The 24970-nt window shown below is 38.4% G+C and overlaps 1 protein-coding gene across 2 annotated transcripts in view; it reads right to left on the bottom strand.

Moving 5' to 3' along the window:
- Positions 1 to 24970, bottom strand: part of LOC144436373 (cilia- and flagella-associated protein 337-like) — a 74046-nt gene that overhangs the window by 22096 nt on the left and 26980 nt on the right. The window contains exons 14-25 of one of the 2 annotated variants that reach the window (XM_078125160.1): positions 24315 to 24379; positions 23900 to 23983; positions 19982 to 20215; positions 18062 to 18226; positions 16803 to 16918; positions 13818 to 13890; positions 13222 to 13398; positions 12756 to 12983; positions 8247 to 8544; positions 7527 to 7678; positions 6633 to 6695; positions 4493 to 4558 (exon numbers count right to left, since the gene is read on the bottom strand). In XM_078125160.1, the coding sequence (XP_077981286.1) occupies positions 4493 to 4558; positions 6633 to 6695; positions 7527 to 7678; positions 8247 to 8544; positions 12756 to 12983; positions 13222 to 13398; positions 13818 to 13890; positions 16803 to 16918; positions 18062 to 18226; positions 19982 to 20215; positions 23900 to 23983; positions 24315 to 24379 (1721 nt within the window). The remainder of the gene's footprint in view (positions 1 to 4492; positions 4559 to 6632; positions 6696 to 7526; positions 7679 to 8246; positions 8545 to 12755; positions 12984 to 13221; positions 13399 to 13817; positions 13891 to 16802; positions 16919 to 18061; positions 18227 to 19981; positions 20216 to 23899; positions 23984 to 24314; positions 24380 to 24970) is intronic. The other variant, XM_078125161.1, reaches the window with a different exon arrangement.

A 24970-nucleotide genomic window follows, 5' to 3' on the forward strand; every position in this document is an offset into this window, starting at 1 on the left:
AATATTGTAGTCTTATTCAGTACATCAACAATTCAGCTGGTCTAATATTGCAGTCTTATTCAGTACATCAACAATTCAGTTGGTCTAATATTGTAGTCTTATTCAGTACATCAACAATTCAGCTGGTCTAATATTGTAGTCTTATTCAGTACATCAACAATTCAGCTGGTCTAATATTGCAGTCTTATTCAGTACATCAACAATTCAGCTGGTCTAATATTGCAGTCTTATTCAGTACATCAACAATTCAGCTGGTCTAATATTGTAGTCTTATTCAGTACATCAACAATTCAGCTGGTCTAATATTGCAGTCTTATTCAGTACATCAACAATTCAGTTGGTCTAATATTGTAGTCTTATTCAGTACATCAACAATTCAGCTGGTCTAATATTGTAGTCTTATTCAGTACATCAACAATTCAGCTGGTCTAATATTGTAGTCTTATTCAGTACATCAACAATTCAGCTGGTCTAATATTGTAGTCTTATTCAGTACATCAACAATTCAGCTGGTCTAATATTGTAGTCTTATTCAGTACATCAACAATTCAGCTGGTCTAATATTGCAGTCTTATTCAGTACATCAACAATTCAGCTGGTCTAATATTGCAGTCTTATTCAGTACATCAACAATTCAGTTGGTCTAATATTACAGTCTTATTCAGTACATCAACAATTCAGCTGGTCTAATATTGCAGTCTTATTCAGTACATCAACAATTCAGCTGGTCTAATATTGCAGTCTTATTCAGTACATCAACAATTCAGTTGGTCTAATATTGTAGTCTTATTCAGTACATCAACAATTCAGCTGGTCTAATATTGTAGTCTTATTCAGTACATCAACAATTCAGCTGGTCTAATATTGCAGTCTTATTCAGTACATCAACAATTCAGCTGGTCTAATATTGTAGTCTTATTCAGTACATCAACAATTCAGCTGGTCTAATATTGCAGTCTTATTCAGTACATCAACAATTCAGTTGGTCTAATATTGCAGTCTTATTCAGTACATCAACAATTCAGTTGGTCTAATATTGCAGTCTTATTCAGTACATCTACAATTCAGTTGGTCTAATATTGCAGTCTTATTCAGTACATCAACAATTCAGCTGGTTTAATATTGCAGTCTTATTCAGTACATCAACAATTCAGCTGGTTTAATATTGCAGTCTTATTCAGTACATCAACAATTCAGCTGGTCTAATATTGCAGTCTTATTCAGTACATCAACAATTCAGCTGGTCTAATATTGTAGTCTTATTCAGTACATCAACAATTCAGCTGGTCTAATATTGCAGTCTTATTCAGTACATCAACAATTCAGCTGGTCTAATATTGTAGTCTTATTCAGTACATCAACAATTCAGCTGGTCTAATATTGTAGTCTTATTCAGTACATCAACAATTCAGCTGGTCTAATATTGCAGTCTTATTCAGTACATCAACAATTCAGCTGGTCTAATATTGTAGTCTTATTCAGTACATCAACAATTCAGCTGGTCTAATATTGTAGTCTTATTCAGTACATCAACAATTCAGCTGGTCTAATATTGTAGTCTTATTCAGTACATCAACAATTCAGCTGGTCTAATATTGTAGTCTTATTCAGTACATCAACAATTCAGTTGGTCTAATATTGTAGTCTTATTCAGTACATCAACAATTCAGCTGGTCTAATATTGTAGTCTTATTCAGTACATCAACAATTCAGCTGGTCTAATATTGTAGTCTTATTCAGTACATCAACAATTCAGCTGGTCTAATATTGTAGTCTTATTCAGTACATCAACAATTCAGTTGGTCTAATATTGTAGTCTTATTCAGTACATCAACAATTCAGCTGGTCTAATATTGCAGTCTTATTCAGTACATCAACAATTCAGCTGGTCTAATATTGCAGTCTTATTCAGTACATCAACAATTCAGTTGGTCTAATATTGTAGTCTTATTCAGTACATCAACAATTCAGCTGGTCTAATATTGCAGTCTTATTCAGTACATCAACAATTCAGCTGGTCTAATATTGTAGTCTTATTCAGTACATCTACAATTCAGTTGGTCTAATATTGTAGTCTTATTCAGTACATCTACAATTCAGTTGGTCTAATATTGTAGTCTTATTCAGTACATCAACAATTCAGCTGGTCTAATATTGCAGTCTTATTCAGTACATCAACAATTCAGCTGGTCTAATATTGTAGTCTTATTCAGTACATCAACAATTCAGTTGGTCTAATATTGTAGTCTTATTCAGTACATCAACAATTCAGTTGGTCTAATATTGTAGTCTTATTCAGTACATCAACAATTCAGCTGGTCTAATATTGCAGTCTTATTCAGTACATCAACAATTCAGCTGGTCTAATATTGCAGTCTTATTCAGTACATCAACAATTCAGTTGGTCTAATATTGTAGTCTTATTCAGTACATCAACAATTCAGCTGGTCTAATATTGCAGTCTTATTCAGTACATCAACAATTCAGCTGGTCTAATATTGTAGTCTTATTCAGTACATCAACAATTCAGCTGGTCTAATATTGCAGTCTTATTCAGTACATCAACAATTCAGTTGGTCTAATATTGCAGTCTTATTCAGTACATCAACAATTCAGCTGGTCTAATATTGTAGTCTTATTCAGTACATCTACAATTCAGTTGGTCTAATATTGTAGTCTTATTCAGTACATCTACAATTCAGTTGGTCTAATATTGTAGTCTTATTCAGTACATCTACAATTCAGTTGGTCTAATATTGTAGTCTTATTCAGTACATCAACAATTCAGTTGGTCTACTATTGCAGTCTTATTCAGTACATCAACAATTCAGCTGGTCTAATATTGCAGTCTTATTCAGTACATCAACAATTCTGCTGGTCTAATATTGCAGTCTTATTCAGTACATCAACAATTCAGCTGGTTTAATATTGCAGTCTTATTCAGTACATCAACAATTCTGTTGGTCTAATATTGTAGTCTTATTCAGTACATCAACAATTCAGCTGGTTTAATATTGCAGTCTTATTCAGTACATCAACAATTCTGCTGGTCTAATATTGCAGTCTTATTCAGTACATCAACAATTCAGCTGGTCTAATATTGTAGTCTTATTCAGTACATCAACAATTCAGCTGGTCTAATATTGTAGTCTTATTCAGTACATCAACAATTCAGCTGGTCTAATATTGTAGTCTTATTCAGTACATCAACAATGCCATTATACCAATCTGTCATTTGACTCAATCTAAAAATGTTATATCTTATAATTGCACAAAGGCCAATGCAAATAGACAAAAGTTTAGCACTGTGTATTTACAAATGCCTGCCTAACTGTGGTATTTGGTCGTCTATGGTTATATACTGGAAGCAACTGACTACAGTACCACTTTGTATGGTGGTCTATAAATTAATACTATGAGACTATGATAATTACACTAAGAGTATTGGTCTAAGGTTACAACATGTAAAGTGGTCTACAATTACATTATGTGGTGGTCTAAGGTTACAACATGTAAAGTGGTCTACAATTACATTATGTGGCGGTCTATGGTTACATTATGTGGTGGTCTATGGTTACATTATGTGGTGGTCTATGGTTACATTATGTGGCGGTCTATGGTTACATTATGTGGCGGTCTATGGTTACATTATGTGGTGGTCTATGGTTACATTATGTGGTGGTCTATAATTACACTATGTGGTTGTCTATAATTACACTATATGGTGTGGTCTATGATTAGGTGGTACCGTATAATTACACTATGTGGTGGTCTATAATTACACTATGTGGTGGTCTATAATTACACTATGTGGTGGTCTATAATTACACTATGTGGTGGTCTATAATTACACTATGTGGTGGTCTATGATTAGGTGGTGCCATATAATTACAGTATATGGTGGTCTATGATTAAGTGTTGGTCTATAATTACACTATGTGGTGGTCTATAATTACACTATGTGGTGGTCTATAATTGCACTATAAATGTATGGTGGTCTATAATTACACTGTGGTGGTCTATAATTACATTATGTGGTGGTCTATAATTATGCTATATGGTGGTCTATAATTACAATGTGATGGTCTATAATTGCACTATATGGTGGTCTATAATTATGCTAAGTGATGGTCTATACTAGTCTATATGGTGGTCTATAATTACAATGTGATGGTCTATAATTGCACTATATGGTGGTCTATAATTGCACTATATGGTGGTCTATAATTATGCTATATGGTGGTCTATAATTACACTGTGATGGTCGATAATTGCACTATATGGTGGTCTATGATTACTCTGTGGTAGTCTATGGTTACACTGTGTGGTTGTCTATGGGTACACTGTGTGATGGTCTATGGTTATACTGTGTACAACATTTTTCAAAGTTTTGGTGATTCTGCATTTGGAGCATCTGCTTTTAATGTCCAAATAATTGCAAACAAACATTGCAAAATGGGTTTGTCAAAGATTGCTCAATGTATAGGTGTACCTGAGTTGTCTTTATCAGTTGAGGAAGAACCGTGGCATCAACTTCAAGTGATGGAGACCTTTCAAACTGTTATGAAGATGAGACCAGTATAGATAAAGATGAAGACATGAAGAGATAGTTAAGATGTCAATCACATAGACTAGATGTTAATCAAGATAATACATAAATGAGGACAGAGACTACCTTGGGAGAAAATACAGCACAGTTAGGTGTATGATTACATAAAGTTGATATATCTGTAATTAGAGTGGGGGAATTCTTGGATTTATGATAATAAAAGGACAAAATTAAAATAATGTTACATATTAGGGAGAGGGAGAGATATGTTATGATTATCAATAACAGGTAGTACAATATTAGACTTTTAAATTACAACATAAAAGATGTGTTATCATTGACTAGAGGGAAGACTGTATATGAATCAAGGAAGGTTATAAGATTACTGGATATCCCTTATGTGATTTAAACAGTGAATACAGTCTATGTTCTGATTGGACATTTTCTATGATTGAAATCTAACCTTTGTTCTGATTGGACATTTCCTACATTTGAAATCACACCTTTGTTCTGATTGGACATTTCCTACATTTGAAATCACACCTTTGTTCTGATTGGACATTTCCTACATTTGAAATCACACCTTTGTTCTGATTGGACTTTTCTTGAATTGTAATGTTTTATTTGTTCTGATTTGATTATTATTTAATGTACTTGAAATGTCATCTTTATTCTGACTGGCTGCAGGCATCCCTAAGCTTGAAATACAATCTTTGTTCTGAGTGTACACATTTCCTAAAAGTACACTTCTAATCAAACTCTTTGCAATCAAAACTGCCTGAATACTAGGTGCAAGCATAATACATTATTCTCTTACTTTTCTTTACACATTATTTTAATGCTCTTAACTTATCTCATTACCAATAGATCTTAAAGCTGACGATATTGATTGTGAAATTCAGTGAAACCATTTTAATTTTTGAAAAGATGGTAAATACCATCAACAAAGTGTGGAAAGGTCTTGACTGCCAATCAAAATAGGATGGTAAGTGTACACACAATTGTGGGTGACAAAGTGTAATCTGACCTCAAGGCAAATAACTTGAAATCATTGCTGTGAAGTAGGGGTATATTAATTTGGTCTGACTTCAAGGCAAGTAACTTGAAATCATTGCTGTGAAGTAGGGGTATATTAATTTGGTCTGACCTCAAGGCAAGTAACTTGAAATCATTGCTGTGAAGTAGGGGTATATTAATTTGGTCTGACCTCAAGGCAAGTAACTTGAAATCATTGCAGTATAGTAGGGGTATATTAATTTGGTCTGACTTCAAGGCAAGTAACTTGAAATCATTGCAGTATAGTAGGGGTATATTAATTTGGTCTGACTTCAAGGCAAGTAACTTGAAATCATTGCTATCATAGCTATAGTTGTGACTTATAAATGTAAAGCTTTCTAACCTGACAATATAGGAAAGCTTTCTAACCTGACAATATAGGAAAGCTTTCTAACCTGACAATATAGGAAAGCTTTCTAACCTGACAATATAGGAAAACTTTCTAATCTGACAATATAGGAAAGCTTTCTAACCTGACAATATAGGAAAGCTTTCTAACCTGACAATATAGGAAAGCTTTCTAACCTGACAATATAGGAAAGCTTTCTAACCTGACAATATAGGAAAGCTTTCTAATCTGACAATATAGGAAAGCTTTCTAATCTGACAATATAGGAAAGCTTTCTAATCTGACAATATAGGAAAGCTTTCTAATCTGACAATATAGGAAAACTTTCTAATCTGACAATATAGGAAAGCTTTCTAACCTGACAATATAGGAAAGCTTTCTAACCTGACAATATAGGAAAGCTTTCTAATCTGACAATATAGGAAAGCTTTCTAATCTGACAATATAGGAAAGCTTTCTAATCTGACAATATAGGAAAACTTTCTAACCTGACAATATAGGAAAGCTTTCTAACCTGACAATATAGGAAAGCTTTCTAACCTGACAATATAGGAAAGCTTTCTAACCTGACAATATAGGAAAGCTTTCTAACCTGACAATATAGGAAAGCTTTCTAACCTGACAATATAGGAAAACTTTCTAACCTGACAATATAGGAAAACTTGTCTGTATGCTTACCTCAATGTCTTCTTCACTATCTTCTTGTGGTGGCTGGTAAGGAAGAATTTTCCAGTGATCTTCCTGTAAACAAAAAACATCAATTTGAAAATACATTCATTTAATGAGAAATACAGTTACAAGTTTTGATCTATACACCCCAACAAACATCTCCACCAAATTAGAATTCACAAGATTTGAAGAGATCACACTTTTTGGCTGAATTTGCAAGTCAACAATGGGATGTCATCAAAAGTTCTACACTTACTCATCCCCAAAAACATCTCTAACAAATCTAGTACAATCTGCATGGATTGGGGTGTTTTGGAGTTTAATAAATCTAGTATAATCTGCATGGATTGGGGTGTTTTGGAGTTTAATAAATCTAGTATAATCTGCATGGATTGGGGTGTTTTGGAGTTTAATAAATCTAGTATAATCTGCATGGATTGGGGTGTTTTGGAGTTTAATAAATCTAGTATAATCTGCATGGATTGGGGTGTTTTGGAGTTTAACAAATCTTGTATAATCTGCATGGATTGGGGTGTTTTGGAGTTTAATAAATCTAGTATAATCTGCATGGATTGGGATGTTTTGGAGTTTAACAAATCTAGTATAATCTGCATGGATTGGGGTGTTTTGGAGTTTAACAAATCTAGTATAATCTGCATGGATTGGGGTGTTTTGGAGTTTAACAAATCTAGTATAATCTGCATGGATTGGGGTGTTTTGGAGTTTAACAAATCTAGTATAATCTGCATGGATTGGGGTGTTTTGGAGTGTAAATTTGACACGAGTCATTAATTTTTACAACCTCAATTCAGTTGTACTAATCATACATTCTCATTTCTTACTCCAACATTTCCTATGATGATAATATGACATTAGATATCACTGAATTACAAGTTGTCTTACCTGTCCAAATATGCCAATGTGGTTGCCATAAATATCCCACAATGCAACACTGCAATCAGTAGATGCTGATATGATGAGAAGCCTGTCATTTCTTGAACACAGTACCAAGGAGTTAATTGTATCTACATGTGGCTGCCAACTAGCTGTCATTGCTACAAATCAAACACATTGTAAGTTAATTGTATCTACATGTGGCTGCCAACTAGCTGTCATTGCTACAAATCAAACACATTGTGAGTTAATTGTATCTACATGTGGCTGCCAACTAGCTGTCATTGCTACAAATCAAACACAGTGTAAGTTAATTGTATCTACATGTGGCTGCCAACTAGCTGTCAATACCACACAAACTTTTGCACATTTTTCTAACTAGCAATGTGTTTGAGTCATACCATCTCACTTTAACACTCACGTTGTCAGGACATGATTATGCTAATCTATGTTTACAAAACAGATTTTGAGTTAAACAGTAAATATTGATTTTTTACCATAAATATGGCCACCATTTGGTAAAATTTGCATATGACACAGACCAAAATTAGATGTTCTCTGTTACACATCACCTTTGTGCCAAGTTTAAAAGAAATATGTTATTACATGTCTAAGAAATGACATATTATGGATGCATGCACAGATTAAATGGACAGACAGAGTGCAATGTAATAGTCTCTCCTTTGGGTGCTAAAAACCTCTAACTTATATGTAGATTGTTGTTAATACCTGGAGGTTGTGTTATGAGTTGGTCTGGATGGCGTACACAGTATTCCTGGATATCCCATACTTTAACATGTCCTTCTGTATCACCAGTCACAAGGTAGTGGCTATCTTCATCAACCGCCATGATAACACTGCTGACTTGTTGGTGAGCTACAAACTCTGCCAATAATTCATTCTTAGTAGAATTCCAGAAACGAACCCAGCCATTGCCTCCACATGTGACCAGGTTAGCACCAGCTGCAGCTGAGCTGTGTCTCCTTGCCTCCAAGAATACAACTCTTGTGATAGCATGTCCATAGTCCTACAATCAATTAACCAACAAATAATCTCATGGATGTTATGTGGAAAAGTGTCTTGATAGAACAATGACAAGACAAGCGACCTATCGGTCAGAATAGCTCCGCTGGGTTTTTTTTTTAATTTTATTTTTTATTTTGGTGACATGTAGAAGTGGTTCAGTTCTTCAGCTCTTCACTATGCAGTTTTGTTTTAGCGATGTAATAAAGTGGTTAGTGGTTTCATATGATGTCTCACTATAAAACACATTTTACACAGAAGTTGGTAATGTATTGTACTTTTATACCATAGTCACCATTTTATAACAAAAATCTACTGTTATGAAAAATTGCACAAAATCTGAGAAAAAAAAATGACTGGGATATGCACACAAGAAAAAGAAAAAAAAGAGGATTTTGAGGTTGGCTATAAATAATTCCAGTGTCTTACAGCTTTAACCCTGGAAAATTTTAATGATGAATGAAATAAACTAGGGATCTAAAATAATTTTGAGGCAATTTGAATTTCAATTTTCTAACAAATTTACCAAGTCAACAACATTCAACTTGTACTAGTTGTAGTAGATATATATAGGGAAGAAATGTATTAATCGCCATCTTAGTTTCCGTACGGCGACAATCCCAAGTACCCGGAAGAGAGTGTCATTCTCAGCCATACGTTACAGTGGTAACACTCGTTCATGTTCGATTACCTTTCATAAAGAAAACACAACGAAATGGTTGAAGTGATCTTTTTTTTTATTTCTTTTCATCACAACAACAAAATCTGCGTGATCAAAAGTGTTGTAAACTAAACCAGAAAGAATTATCGGACTGGCTAAACTTCCCGATGAACTGGAGTAAGGTCCAAGTCCAAGTAAGCCTCGATTATCGATAGTACTATTAGTATGTGAGAAAATCGTCTGAAACTAGCGATACAACTTTCAAAATATAACTTGACATGTCTTCATTTGTTAGAGTTATACAATTCAAGACGGGTTTTCACTCGAAAACAACAATTCTGTGAATAATGACACTCTGAACGCAGTGATTTCTCGGACAATGTTACCACTGTTACGTATGGCTGACAACAACTTGCTTCCGGGTTAGTCCCTCGTGCATCCGGGTACTTGGGATTGTCACCGTACGGACACTAAGATGGCGATTAATACATACATCGTCTGATATTTTAATTTACGGCGCCTGTCAGCAGACTCGGCCAATTTTTTTTCATCATTCCATTGTATTTAACCTTGTACTTGACATTTCGCAATATTTCTAATTCTCAACAAAATACCTCAACATGCCTCACTTCGCTCGTACTCAAAGCAGCCGCGGTATGGTCACTGACATGACTAGAGAGAACCTTTTCAGATTTACATGTAAAAAGGGGAAAGATACGCAAAACATAATGCAAAGTCTGAAGCCAAATTAAAGTTGTAATTATTTTAAGTATTTTTACTTGCCAAATATTTGCATTTTGGAAATAACAAGACACGTTCATGTCGATACATCACAGATAACTAACACTAGTTATCTGTGTTTACATGTAAACTGTTGGCTAATAAACACAGTTTGGTACGGTCGATTCACTGTACGTACTGCTCTTTATTACATATGTATCATTGTGTACGTTGATGTACAGTCAAGAATAAAACTGGTATTTTCACTGGTGGCTATGCAAATGAGATAAATTGAGATAAAATAGATCCAAAAGTAAAACCAATTCCTGATGAAAATAAGCAAATAAATGCATTTTTTTTAATGCACATACGTGTCTTTCCTGTCGTTACACAGTTTTTGAACAATTGTTGGTTCCTAGGGTATTTCACTATTTTTCTCGACCATTGCAAGTTCTGAGGTATCAAATAACTCTGCAAATTAGTGCCTTACCTATCAAATAACTATGCAAATTAACAAGGTATTTTCACTGTTGATTTATATGCAAATGAGTAAACAACCTTTCGAACTACTTTATGTTTGTAAATATTGCCGGCGACCACTACTTTACATGTAATATTGTTATATAGAAGATACTTCGGCGGATTCTGAACATAACGATTTGTTTAATTTGAATTATTTTGAACTTTCTGAGAGTGAATTTTATTATGATCAACAACAAAATAAATCTGACTCGAGGCCCGCGCCAGCGACTACGACCACCGATGTAATCGTACGCGTACACATCAACAACACCCAACAAATGCAGCCGATGGGAGATCGTGCAACACATTCCTCAGGACCATCAACCAGCCAGAATGCAGTCAATCAATTCCCACAGTTATGCGGAATGTTTTCAAACACACAGTTTATTCTGCTGTATTTTCACGAGCGATAGCGAGTGAAAATACGTGGCAGAATAAACCGAATCACTTGTGAAAATAACTTCTGTATGCCCTACCGTCCATTGCGAGGCCATGGGGTTCTGTCATATAACTTCACCCGCACGCCTTTATGGCCGAGGCATGCCTCGCCTTGCTTACGCGAGTTGTCTTCATTCTAGTTCACTGTCACTCCAAATTACACGACAATATAGAATTAATCACAAGTTACATGTTACCTGAAAACATCAAACTTTTATAGTGGGTCTGAAGTGTGATCTTAGTGAGTACCAAGAACTCCCACGTTAACTGGCTGTGGAAAATCGCCCGTTCGAACAAGGCCAGCTTCAACTTCCGGTTCAAATCAGTCATTTTCTAACGAAAATTCTTAAACAGTCCGGACCGTTACACAACGATCCTACTAAATTTACTTGCCATGGTTATTTAAAACACATAAAAATCCACCTTTTTGTGAAATTTGTAAACTTTCCGGTCCGTATTGAGGAAACTATGTGAGAAAAACCGGGTCAAAATTTCAGGGCCTCAAGTATGCGCCCCGAATTCGTCGGAAAATCGGTATTTCTAAATGTAATGCCAAAATTTATTTTGCTGGCACGAAAGAAGAGATGTCAGTTGAGGTTTAGGCGTTTACAGTATCTAAAATGGTGGACTCTAGTGAAAGTTACGGCGAGTTAAAAATACTGAAAAATAAGGCCTGTGAGCAGCCATTCAAAGTGTCGCTGTCTAGCTGGAGGATAGATTGCATGCAAATGAGGGTATTGCGGACTGGCTGATTATGTAGAAGGGGTACAGAATTTGGATTTGAAGTTTACAACCCTGTTTCGAACAAACGCTTGTCATTTGAGCGCCCAATGCGTAGAATTATGACTATAGCACATATTACATTGCTTGTTTGACGTCAATAGTGTCTTTTGAAAAGTGGCAGTTTACTTAAAGTCTTGTCGACTGATTTCCAATATGGCGTCGGTCATAATGCTCATTAACATATTCATTTTTTTGTTAAATTACAAAAAAAAAATCATAACAAATATAAAAGATGTGCCGACTTGAAATTAACAAATCTGAGTAAGCTACCCCTGCGCATCAACACACCATATATCAAAGCAATCTGACTAGTAGTATTTGAGGAGATGATGAAAATATCATTTTTTGAAAAAAAATCATAAAAAATTGAAAATGGCACAGATCAACTTGGCATGAACAAATCTGAATAGCCTCCCCCAGGGAACATGCACACCAAATATCGAAGTATTCTGACTGTCACTTTCGGAGAAGATGATGAAAATATAAAAAGTTGAAAGACACCAATGATTCCACCTATACATATACCTTAATACAACCTATACCTAAAGCTACGCTTTCAGCTTTCGCTGACAGCGGAGCTAAAAAGTGTTTATTTTTCACTTTCTCATAATACATTTACTGTCAACCAAACACTATTGTGCTCTGATTATGTATTTCCATGCATTGTTTTTAATAAACCTTGTAGAAGACTAGAACCCCAAGAACTTAGGTAGCAACAAGATTGTGAGTCCAATCCCCTCTAAACCATAATGCTATGAAATGATTTCAATTCATTGTTTGGTAAGACGTAAAACAGTGCATTTCTGTGATTTGTGAGGGAACAAGGTGTAAATTTCTTTTGTTGATGACAAGACTTACATGAGATTTTGTATTATGTACATTACAAATTCAGTCTGGTATTGTGTCATTTCATTTTGAAAAAAAGGCGCCAATGGCATGTAGCACAACTGTACAGTTTATGTGCTTTGAAAAAATGTTTATCCTGTTCCACATTATTTTATCTCATTATTTGATGAAAATACACCAACACATGGTGGAAACCTTTAAATGTAACTGAAGTTGTGATAAGTATAGCGTGAGAGTTCCTTTACCTCTTCATCATGTTCAGATAGTCTGGTTGGTTCTCTTGATATGCTGCTAACCAATGTAGTTGATCTTGTTGGTGGTTGTACCACTGATGTCCTACCAGTGTACGGTGCTTGGACCACCGACACCCTCCCTGTCATTGGTGGCTGAACAACTGACACCCTACCTTGTGTGGTGAGTCGACCACTTTTAACAGCCTGTGTGGGTTGCTTGGCAAAACTTGATTCACCTCCCTGTAACAATTTAAGCACATATTTTATATCTACTAAATACCCAGTTTACTATGACAACAAGTATGTAACAAAACTGAAACCTAATAATACCGAACCAGGAAGACTATTTCATTTTGGTGCCAAGATCTTTGTTACTTCTCAGACAAGTTTGAATGACATAAACAAGATACAGGCAGTGATAGTGTGCACACATGTGAAATATTACATAAACAAGATACAGGCAGTGATAGATACTTACAGCTCTAGTTTGTGTTCTTTCTCGTGACTTTAGACTCTTTCGTACAAATCGTTGTCTGAGATGTCTGGAGGCCACTTCAGAGTTAGTATTCCAGATAACAATTTCACCATCATAACTACACGTAGCTAATGTATTTGGAGAAATAAATGCTGCTGCTAGAATGTCATCTTGATGTTCCTGAAAACAAACACACATCAAAATTACAGGCCAATATGTTATTGCAGCATATTTTAATTATTTTTAACAAACTCATACATGTATGGTTGTTATAATCCTTCTTGTACAGACTACGGTAATAGTACCATAGTAACATAGTAACATATAGCAACTGGTATCTTGTACAGACTACAGTAATAGTACCATAGTAACATAGTACCATAGCAACTGGTATCTTGTACAGACTACGGTAATAGTACCATAGTAACATAGTACCATAGCAACTGGTATCTTGTACAGACTACGGTAATAGCATGGAGGATAGAACATAGCCGTCTCCATGGTAATAGTAGCATAGCAACTGGTACCTTGTCAAAAGTGTAATGGTAAAATTTCCGATTTATTTTGACTGGACTAAAGTACTTATAACCATACCTTACCTGACCTCCTTTCCACTCTGAAGGCTCAATGTGATACTGTGTAAATTGAGTGTCTCGAAAAACGGTAAGAAATCTGACAAGAAATGAAATAGTCACAATTATTACAGAAAGTTTCGCAAACTTTTACAGGTTTATAAAACTGAATGTTTGGAATGTATGGAATCTTAGACAATATATGTTATATGTACTGTATACTTGGTGAATGGAATCTTAGACAATATATGTTACATGTACTGTATACTTGGTGAATGGAAGCTTAGACAATATATGCTATATGTACTGTATACTTGGTGAATGGAAGCTTAGACAATATATGCTATATGTACTGTATACTAGGTGAATGGAAGCTTAGACAATATATGCTATATGTACTGTATACTTGGTGAATGGAATCTTAGACAATATATGTTATATGTACTGTATACTAGGTGAATGGAATCTTAGACAATATATGTTATATGTACTGTATACTAGGTGAATGGAAGCTTAGACAATATATGCTATATGTACTGTATACTTGGTGAATGGAATCTTAGACAATATATGTTACATGTACTGTATACTAGGTGAATGGAATCTTAGACAATATATGCTATATGTACTGTATACTAGGTGAATGGAATCTTAGACAATATATGTTACATGTACTGTATACTAGGTGAATGGAATCTTAGACAATATATGTTACATGTACTGTATACTAGGTGAATGGAATCTTAGACAATATATGCTATATGTACTGTATACCAGGTGAATGGAATCTTAGACAATATATGCTATATGTACTGTATACTTGGTGAATGGAAGCTTAGACAATATATGTTACATGTACTGTATACTTGGTGAATGGAAGCTTAGACAATATATGCTATATGTACTGTATACTAGGTGAATGGAAGCTTAAGACAATATGTACTGTATACTTGGTGAATGGAATCTTAAGACAATATATGTTACATGTACTGTATACTAGGTGAATGGAATCTTAGACAATATATGTTATATGTACTGTATACTAGGTGAATGGAATCTTAAGACAATATATGTTATATTTACTGTATACTTGGTGAATGGAATCTTAGACAATATATGTTATATGTACTGTATACTTGGTGAATGGTCCATTCCATACCCATCCCTGCCCAGTCCAGTGACTTACCTATCCCTGCCCACTCCAGTGACTTACCTATCCCTGCCCACTCGTGACTTACCTATCCCTGCCCAGTCCAGTGACTTACCTATCCCTGCCCAGTCCAGTGACTTACCTATCCCTGCCAACTCCAGTGACTTACCTATCCCTGCCCAGTCCAGTGACTTACCTATCCCTGCCCAGTCCAGTGACTTACCTATCCCTGCCCAGTCCAGTGACTTACCTATCCCTGCCCAGTCCAGTGACTTACCTATCCCTGCCCAGTCCAGTGACTTACCTATCCCTGCCCAGTCCAGTGACTTACCTATCCCTGCCCAGTCCAGTGACTTACCTATCCCTGCCCAGTCCAGTGACTTACCTATCCCTGCCCAGTCCAGTGACTTACCCATCCCAACCCATTAGTGACCTATACCTACCAAAGCCAATTGCAGTGACTTACCTAGCCAAGCCCACTCCAGTGACTTTCCTATCCTGCCCACTCCAGTGACTTTCCTATCCCTGCCCACTCCAGTGACTTTCCTATCCTGCCCACTCCAGTGACTTTCCTATCCCTGCCCAGTCCAGTGACTTACCTATCCCAGCCAATTCCAGTGACTTTCCTATCCTGCCCACTCCAGTGACTTTCCTATCCTGCCCATTCCAGTGACTTACCTAGCCAAGCCCACTCCAGTGACTTTCCTATCCCTGCCCAGTCCAGTGACTTACCTATCCCTGCCCAGTCCAGTGACTTACCTATCCCTGCCCAGTCCAGTGACTTACCTATCCCTGCCCAGTCCAGTGACTTACCTATCCCTGCCCACTCCAGTGACTTTCCTATCCCTGCCCAGTCCAGTGACTTACCTATCCCTGCCCAGTCCAGTGACTTACCTATCCCTGCCCAGTCCAGTGACTTTCCTATCCCTGCCCAGTCCAGTGACTTACCTATCCCTGCCCAGTCCAGTGACTTACCTATCCCTGCCCAGTCCAGTGACTTACCTATCCCTGCCCAGTCCAGTGACTTACCTATCCCTGCCCACTCCAGTGACTTTCCTATCCCTGCCCAGTCCAGTGACTTACCTATCCCTGCCCAGTCCAGTGACTTACCTATCCCTGCCCAGTCCAGTGACTTACCTATCCCTGCCCAGTCCAGTGACTTACCTATCCCTGCCCAGTCCAGTGACTTACCTATCCCTGCCCAGTCCAGTGACTTACCTATCCCTGCCCAGTCCAGTGACTTACCTATCCCTGCCCAGTCCAGTGACTTACCTATCCCTGCCCACTCCAGTGACTTTCCTATCCTGCCCACTCCAGTGACTTTCCTATCCCTGCCCAGTCCAGTGACTTACCTATCCAAGCCCACTCCAGTGACTTTCCTATCCCTGCCCACTCCAGTGACTTTCCTATCCTGCCCATTCCAGTGACTTACCTAGCCAAGCCCACTCCAGTGACTTTCCTATCCCTGCCCAGTCCAGTGACTTACCTATCCCTGCCCACTCCAGTGACTTACCTATCCCTGCCCACTCCAGTGACTTTCCTATCCTGCCCATTCCAGTGACTTACCTAGCCAAGCCCACTCCAGTGACTTTCCTATCCCTGCCCAGTCCAATTGACTTACCTATCCCAGCCAATTCCAGTGACTTACCTATCCTGCCCATTCCAGTGACTTACCTATCCCTGCCCATTCCAGTGACTTACCTATCCCTGCCCAGTCCAGTGACTTACCTATCCCAGCCAATTCCAGTGACTTACCTATCCTGCCCATTCCAGTGACTTACCTATCCCTGCCCAGTCCAGTGACTTACCTATCCCTGCCCATTCCAGTGACTTACCTATCCCTGCCCATTCCAGTGACTTACCTATCCCAGCCCATTACAAGTAGTATACGCTTCAATACCAGTATGGTACTTATATCTGCAGGACTTCCTCTTCCAACATTCAATGTATGATGACAGTGTCCATTAAAATCCCAAACCTATCATACATAATTTGATATAGAAATTGATAGAGGGTTAAAGGGACGGTCAAATACATTTGCACTTTCAGATAGCTCAACTTTGTGTATTTAATTGATATGTATGTGAATTTCAGAGATAAAATGAAACATATTAAAGTTATGTGACTTTAAAATGTCAAAATTCTGCTGTGTTGAGCCTCACTGTGTGCCGCATTTTTTGAAAATTTGCTGCAAAGGATGCTGGGAAAACTGCATGTTTGTGACGTTACATCATCCTAAACATCCACTGGCATCTACATCTAGGACTGTTCATCATTGACAAACATGCCAAGGTGTAAATATTACGGATGTATTAAACATTTTCAGCACGATAGTAAATCATTTTCACCATTATAACTGATCCACAGAGACATCCAGTATTGTGTAAATTTCAACTGCAAACTGAATTATCTAAAGAAAAAGTGGTTCAAGTAGCATTTGAGTTTATTTGGGACCACTTTACACCATATATTTATATAATTATAGGTTCATGTTGAAACCAAGTGATTTCAAAGGAAATTTGGACGTGTTGCATAAAAATCACGTTGTTACATATTGCCCACTTATTTAGAATTTCCCAATGTCTGTGTGCTCTGTAAACATGATCTCATAAGTTTTAATCAAATTGTAAACCTGTACTGTGACATGATCTGGAACTTTAATAATGAAGTTACTATTATAAATAGTATACTTAGTACCTGGTCAGACCAGAATTTGTATCACCTATTAAATTATATACATATATAAGGCATGTTATTGCACAACAAATTGGCTAGATTTATGATGTTTGCATTTCATTGGGTAGCATATTTCTGTCCAGGAAATCCACTTCCCATTTACTGTAGCTGTGACCTGAGTGTGACATCAAGACACCGGGTGAGCAAACTCAACTGACAAGGAATTTATTCACGTTAGCAAACATTGTACTATCTCAGCAAAATGTATTTTCAGTGGGAAATTAAATTGTATTTATCAGTCATTGTTTCTTTGGTATTTCTATAATTCATTCATTTCAAATAAATTACTGTCGATTGAGATATGTAAGATAACTAATGTAGTGTGCAAATAATTAATATGATGTAAATCAACTTATCAGAATATGAAAGACTGACATATACTTACCTTCAAAGTACCATCTGTACTACCAGTGAATAATCGGGATTCATTCTGATCTAAGGCTAGAGCTGTGATTTCCGCATTGCCATGACAATTTATGAACTGCTTGAGTTTTTGTCCAGTGTCCATTAGCCATACAATTACAGTAGAGGCTGTACAAGCACTGACCACCTGTAAACATGACATAGTATAGATCACTATTTTATAGATCACAACTTACATGGTTGTACATGTATGTATGACCATAGACCATAGAAGTGACTTTGTACAACTTACATGGTTGTATGTATGACTATAGACCACAGAAGTGACTTTGTACAACTTACATGGTTGTATGTATGGCTAAAGACCACAGAAGTGACTTTGTACAACTTACATGGTTGTATGTATGGCTAAAGACCACAGAAGTGACTTTGTACAACTTACATGGTTGTATGTATGGCTAAAGACCACAGAAGTGACTTTGTATAACTTACATGGTTGTATGTATGGCTAAAGACCACAGAAGTGACTTTGTATAACTTACATGGTTGTATGTATGACTATAGACCATAGAAGTGACTTTGTATAACTTACATGGTTGTATGTATAGCTAAAGACCACAGAAGTGACTTTGTATAACTTACATGGTTGTATGTATGGCTAAAGACCATAGAAGTGACTTTGTACAACTTACATGGTTCTATGTATGACTATAGACCATAGAAGTGACTTTGTATAACTTACATGGTTGTATGTATGACTATAGACCATAGAAGTGACTTTGTACAACTTACATGGTTGTATGTATAGCTAAAGACCACAGAAGTGACTTTGTACAACTTACATGGTTGTATGTATGACTATAGACCATAGAAGTGACTTTGTATAACTTACATGGTTGTATGTATAGCTAAAGACCACAGAAGTGACTTTGTACAACTTACATGGTTGTATGTATAGCTAAAGACCACAGAAGTGACTTTGTACAACTTACATGGTTGTATGTATGACTATAGACCATAGAAGTGACTTTGTATAACTTACATGGTTGTATGTATGACTATAGACCATAGAAGTGACTTTGTATAACTTACATGGTTGTATGTATGACTATAGACCATAGAAGTGACTTTGTATAACTTACATGGTTGTATGTATGACTATAGACCACAGAAGTGACTTTGTATAACTTACATGGTTGTATGTATGACTATAGACCATAGAAGTGACTTTGTATAACTTACATGGTTGTATGTATGACTATAGACCATAGAAGTGACTTTGTATAACTTACATGGTTGTATGTATGACTATAGACCACAGAAGTGACTTTGTACAACTTACATGGTTGTATGTATGACTATAGACCATAGAAGTGACTTTGTATAACTTACATGGTTGTATGTATAGCTAAAGACCACAGAAGTGACTTTGTACAACTTACATGGTTGTATGTATAGCTAAAGACCACAGAAGTGACTTTGTACAACTTACATGGTTGTATGTATGACTATAGACCATAGAAGTGACTTTGTATAACTTACATGGTTGTATGTATGACTATAGACCATAGAAGTGACTTTGTATAACTTACATGGTTGTATGTATGACTATAGACCATAGAAGTGACTTTGTATAACTTACATGGTTGTATGTATGACTACAGACCATAGAAGTGACTTTGTATAACTTACATGGTTGTATGTATGACTATAGACCACAGAAGTGACTTTGTATAACTTACATGGTTGTATGTATGACTATAGACCATAGAAGTGACTTTGTATAATTTACATGGTTGTATGTATGACTACAGACCATAGAAGTGACTTTGTATAACTTACATGGTTCTATGTATGACTATAGACCACAGAAGTGACTTTGTATAACTTACATGGTTGTATGTATGACTATAGACCATAGAAGTGACTTTGTATAACTTACATGGTTGTATGTATGACTATAGACCACAGAAGTGACTGGCTTTTCATGGCTCATGACCCGATCTTTGACCTCTGCTTTCATTTCTAACACTGTCAGTTGATAGTTAAATGTAGTAAATAGTCTTGACCTGTCTTCATGGAAAAACAAACTACTGTAGACATCAGGTCCCTTAGGAAACATTCCAGCCATCCTCTGTAAACACACTTGCAGCTGTACATCCCAGATTCTGAGTACCTATAATACATTACACAGACAGACAGCACAATTAGGAGTAGTTGAACAAGGTTGCTAACCTTTCAAATTACTCAAGGTAAATTATGAAGTCAGGGAGCAATACAACACCACCCAATGAGGACAGGTGATGAAGTCAGGGAGCAATACAACACCACCCAATGAGGGCAGGTGATGAAGTCAGGGAGCAATACAACACCACCCAATGAAGGCAGGTGTTGAAGTCAGGGAGCAATACAACACCACCCAATGAGGGCAGGTGATGAAGTCAGGGAGCAATACAACACCACCCAATGAAGGCAGGTGTTGAAGTCAGGGAGCAATACAACACCACCCAATGAGGACAGGTGTTGAAGTCAGGGAGCAATATAACACCACCCAATGAGGGCAGGTGTTGAAGTCAGGGAGCAATACAACACCACCCAATGAAGGCAGGTGTTGAAGTCAAGGAGCAATACAACACCACCCAATGAGGACAGGTGTTGAAGTCAGGGAGCAATACAACACCACCCAATGAGAGCAGGTGATGAAGTCAGGGAGCAATACAACATCACCCAATGAGGGCAGGTGTTGAAGTCAGGGAGCAATACAACACCACCCAATGAAGGCAGGTGTTGAAGTCAAGGAGCAATACAACACCACCCAATGAGGACAGGTGTTGAAGTCAGGGAGCAATACAACACCACCCAATGAGAGCAGGTGTTGAAGTCAGGGAGCAATACAACACCACCCAATGATGGCAGGTGTTGAAGTCAGGGAGCAATACAACACCACCCAATGAGGACAGGTGTTGAAGTCAGGGAGCAATACAACACCACCCAATGAGAGCAGGTGTTGAAGTCAGGGAGCAATACAACACCACCCAATGAGGGCAGGTGTTGAAGTCAGGGAGCAATACAACACCACCCAATGAGGGCAGGTGTTGAAGTCAGGGAGCAATACAACACCACCCAATGAGGACAGGTGTTGAAGTCAGGGAGCAATACAACACCACCCAATGAGAGCAGGTGTTGAAGTCAGGGAGCAATACAACACCACCCAATGAGGGCAGGTGTTGAAGTCAAGGAGCAATACAACACCACCCAATGAGGGCAGGTGTTGAAGTCAGGGGGCAATACAACACCACCCAATGAGGGCAGGCGATGAAGTCAGGGAGCAATACAACACCATCCAATGAGGGCAGGCGATGAAGTCAGGGAGCAATACAACACCACCCAATGAGGGCAGGTGATGAAGTCAGGGAGCAATACAACACCACCCAATGAAGGCAGGTGTTGAAGTCAGGGAGCAATACAACACCACCCAATGAGGGCAGGCGATGAAGTCAGGGAGCAATACAACACCACCCAATGAGGGCAGGCGATGAAGTCAGGGAGCAATACAACACCACCCAATGAAGGCAGGTGTTGAAGTCAGGGAGCAATACAACACCACCCAATGAGAGCAGGTGTTGAAGTCAGGGAGCAATACAACACCATCCAATGAGAGCAGGTGTTGAAGTCAGGGAGCAATACAACACCATCCAATGAGGGCAGGTGTTGAAGTCAGGGAGCAATACAACACCACCCAATGAGAGCAGGTGTTGAAGTCAGGGAGCAATACAACACCACCCAATGAAGGCAGGTGTTGAAGTCAGGGAGCAATACAACACCACCCAATGAAGGCAGGTGATGAAGTCAGGGAGCAATACAACACCACCCAATGAAGGCAGGTGATGAAGTCAGGGAGCAATACAACATCACACAATGAGGGCAGGTGTTGAAGTCAGGGAGCAATACAACACCACCCAATGAGGGCAGGTGATGAAGTCAGGGAGCAATACAACACCACCCAATGAGGGCAGGTGTTGAAGTCAGGGAGCAATACAACATCACCCAATGAGGGCAGGTGTTGAAGTCAGGGAGCAATACAACACCACCCAATGAAGGCAGGTGTTGAAGTCAGGGAGCAATACAACACCACCCAATGAAGGCAGGTGTTGAAGTCAGGGAGCAATACAACATCACACAATGAGGGCAGGTGATGAAGTCAGGGAGCAATACAACATCACACAATGAGGGCAGGTGATGAAGTCAGGGAGCAATACAACACCACCCAATGAAGGCAGGTGATGAAGTCAGGGAGCAATACAACACCACCCAATGAGGGCAGGTGTTGAAGTCAGGGAGCAATACAACATCACCCAATGAGGGCAGGTGTTGAAGTCAGGGAGCAATACAACACCACCCAATGAAGGCAGGTGTTGAAGTCAGGGAGCAATACAACACCACCCAATGAAGGCAGGTGTTGAAGTCAGGGAGCAATACAACACCACCCAATGAGGACAGGTGATGAAGTCAGGGAGCAATACAACACCACCCAATGAAGGCAGGTGTTGAAGTCAGGGAGCAATACAACACCACCCAATGAGGGCAGGTGTTGAAGTCAGGGAGCAATACAACACCACCCAATGAAGGCAGGTGATGAAGTCAGGGAGCAATACAACACCACCCAATGAGGGCAGGTGTTGAAGTCAGGGAGCAATACAACACCACCCAATGAGGGCAGGTGTTGAAGTCAGGGAGCAATATAACACCACCCAATGAGGGCAGGTGTTGAAGTCAGGGAGCAATACAACACCACCCAATGAAGGCAGGTGTTGAAGTCAGGGAGCAATACAACACCACCCAATGAGGGCAGGTGTTGAAGTCAGGGAGCAATACAACACCACCCAATGAAGGCAGGTGTTGAAGTCAGGGAGCAATACAACACCACCCAATGAGGGCAGGTGTTGAAGTCAGGGAGCAATACAACACCACCCAATGAGGGCAGGTGTTGAAGTCAGGGAGCAATACAACACCACCCAATGAGGGCAGGTGTTGAAGTCAGGGAGCAATACAACACCACCCAATGAAGGCAGGTGATGAAGTCAGGGAGCAATACAACACCACCCAATGAGGGCAGGCGATGAAGTCAGGGAGCAATACAACACCACCCAATGAGGGCAGGCGATGAAGTCAGGGAGCAATACAACACCACCCAATGAGGGCAGGCGTTGAAGTCAGGGAGCAATACAACACCACCCAATGAGGGCAGGCGATGAAGTCAGGGAGCAATACAACACCACCCAATGAAGGCAGGTGTTGAAGTCAAGGAGCAATACAACACTACCCAATGAGGGCAGGTGATGAAGTCAGGGGGCAATACAACACCACCCAATGAGGGCAGGTGATGAAGTCAGGGAGCAATACAACACTACCCAATGAGGGCAGGTGATGAAGTCAGGGAGCAATACAACACCACCCAATGAGGGCAGGCGATGAAGTCAGGGAGCAATACAACACCACCCAATGAGGGCAGGCGATGAAGTCAGGGAGCAATACAACACCACCCAATGAGGGCAGGCGATGAAGTCAGGGAGCAATACAACACCATCCAATGAGGGCAGGTGTTGAAGTCAGGGAGCAATACAACACCACCCAATGAGGGCAGATGTTGAAGTCAGGGAGCAATACAACACCACCCAATGAGGGCAGGTGTTGTGTGCTCAGGGTATTTGCATCATTCAATAATTCTGAGTTCTCTGTGACTGCACTTTGCCAGTGAAAGTACAGCAGAAAACAAGTCACGGCACAACACATATTTAGAACTACTACAGTCAGTCAGTTCACACCACTGTCAATTTGAAAGAGTTACTATTACTATTACCTTATCTTTGGAAAAGCTGATGAGTTGTCCCCTTAGATAGTTGAATTGAACTTGTACCACTGGTGCCATATGTCCACGCAACAACTGTGGAGAAAACAGAAAACACAATTTCCAACATCTACCAACCAAACAAATTATGTGTGTTGGTATGTCACCATCTCCAGAATTGTAGCAGATAAACCTACATTGTAAATAAACAGTACTGTGTAAAAATGGAGAGTTCTTCGGATTAATGTATCAAAGCTAATCATTTGGCAAGATAAGGTGAGTTTTAGTTGCTAGATACTAGCATAACTAAAACGGGGGCCCGGTAAATAAGAATCAAGGAGAAAGTATTGTTTACATGAATTCAACTAGATCTTCTCAATTACAACTCTGCTGTGTGTTTGATATTAGCTTCAATTATTCAACTTACCCCAACAGGTTTTGAAATTACATATGGATTCCAAAGACAAACATGATGGTTGACACCAGCTGTTGCTATAACAACAAAACAAAACACAAAATACTGTTAACAACTCAGGTGATAATTCCAGTTATGATATGAACTGGCAGGCATAAACCTCCACTAATTGGGATGACTGTGTCTATCTATCTATCTGTCTGTCTGTCTGTCTGTCTGTCTATCTATCTATCTGTCTGTCTGTCTGTCTGTCTGTCTGTCTGTCTGTGTGTCTGTCTGTCTGTCTATGTGGTTGGCTGGCTGTTTGTGTATATCTGTGTCTGTTTGCATCATATATGTAGACATACATTCATTAATGACTTGGTGGGCTAAGTCACAGCTGCCAACATTAAATGCCCACTGTGGTATGTTATTTATATTTCACAAACATTTTTAATTTAGACACCTGTATGGACATATCCTATCAAATACAATACAGACTCATCCATCCAGTTCAGCTGCAATACATACAAACACAATATATTTCAGACTTGTCCATTATTGTGTTTTCTATGTAAATTACAGGGTTGTTGAGAAATTTGATTTGATTCAAACAAGATGGTATTAAAGTCTATCCACACGGTATATTGATTGGTACACATTACAACACCAGTAAGTATATACACAAC

Source organism: Glandiceps talaboti, chromosome 6 (genome assembly GCF_964340395.1).
Source record: "Glandiceps talaboti chromosome 6, keGlaTala1.1, whole genome shotgun sequence".
Lineage (NCBI taxonomy): Eukaryota > Metazoa > Hemichordata > Enteropneusta > Spengelidae > Glandiceps > Glandiceps talaboti.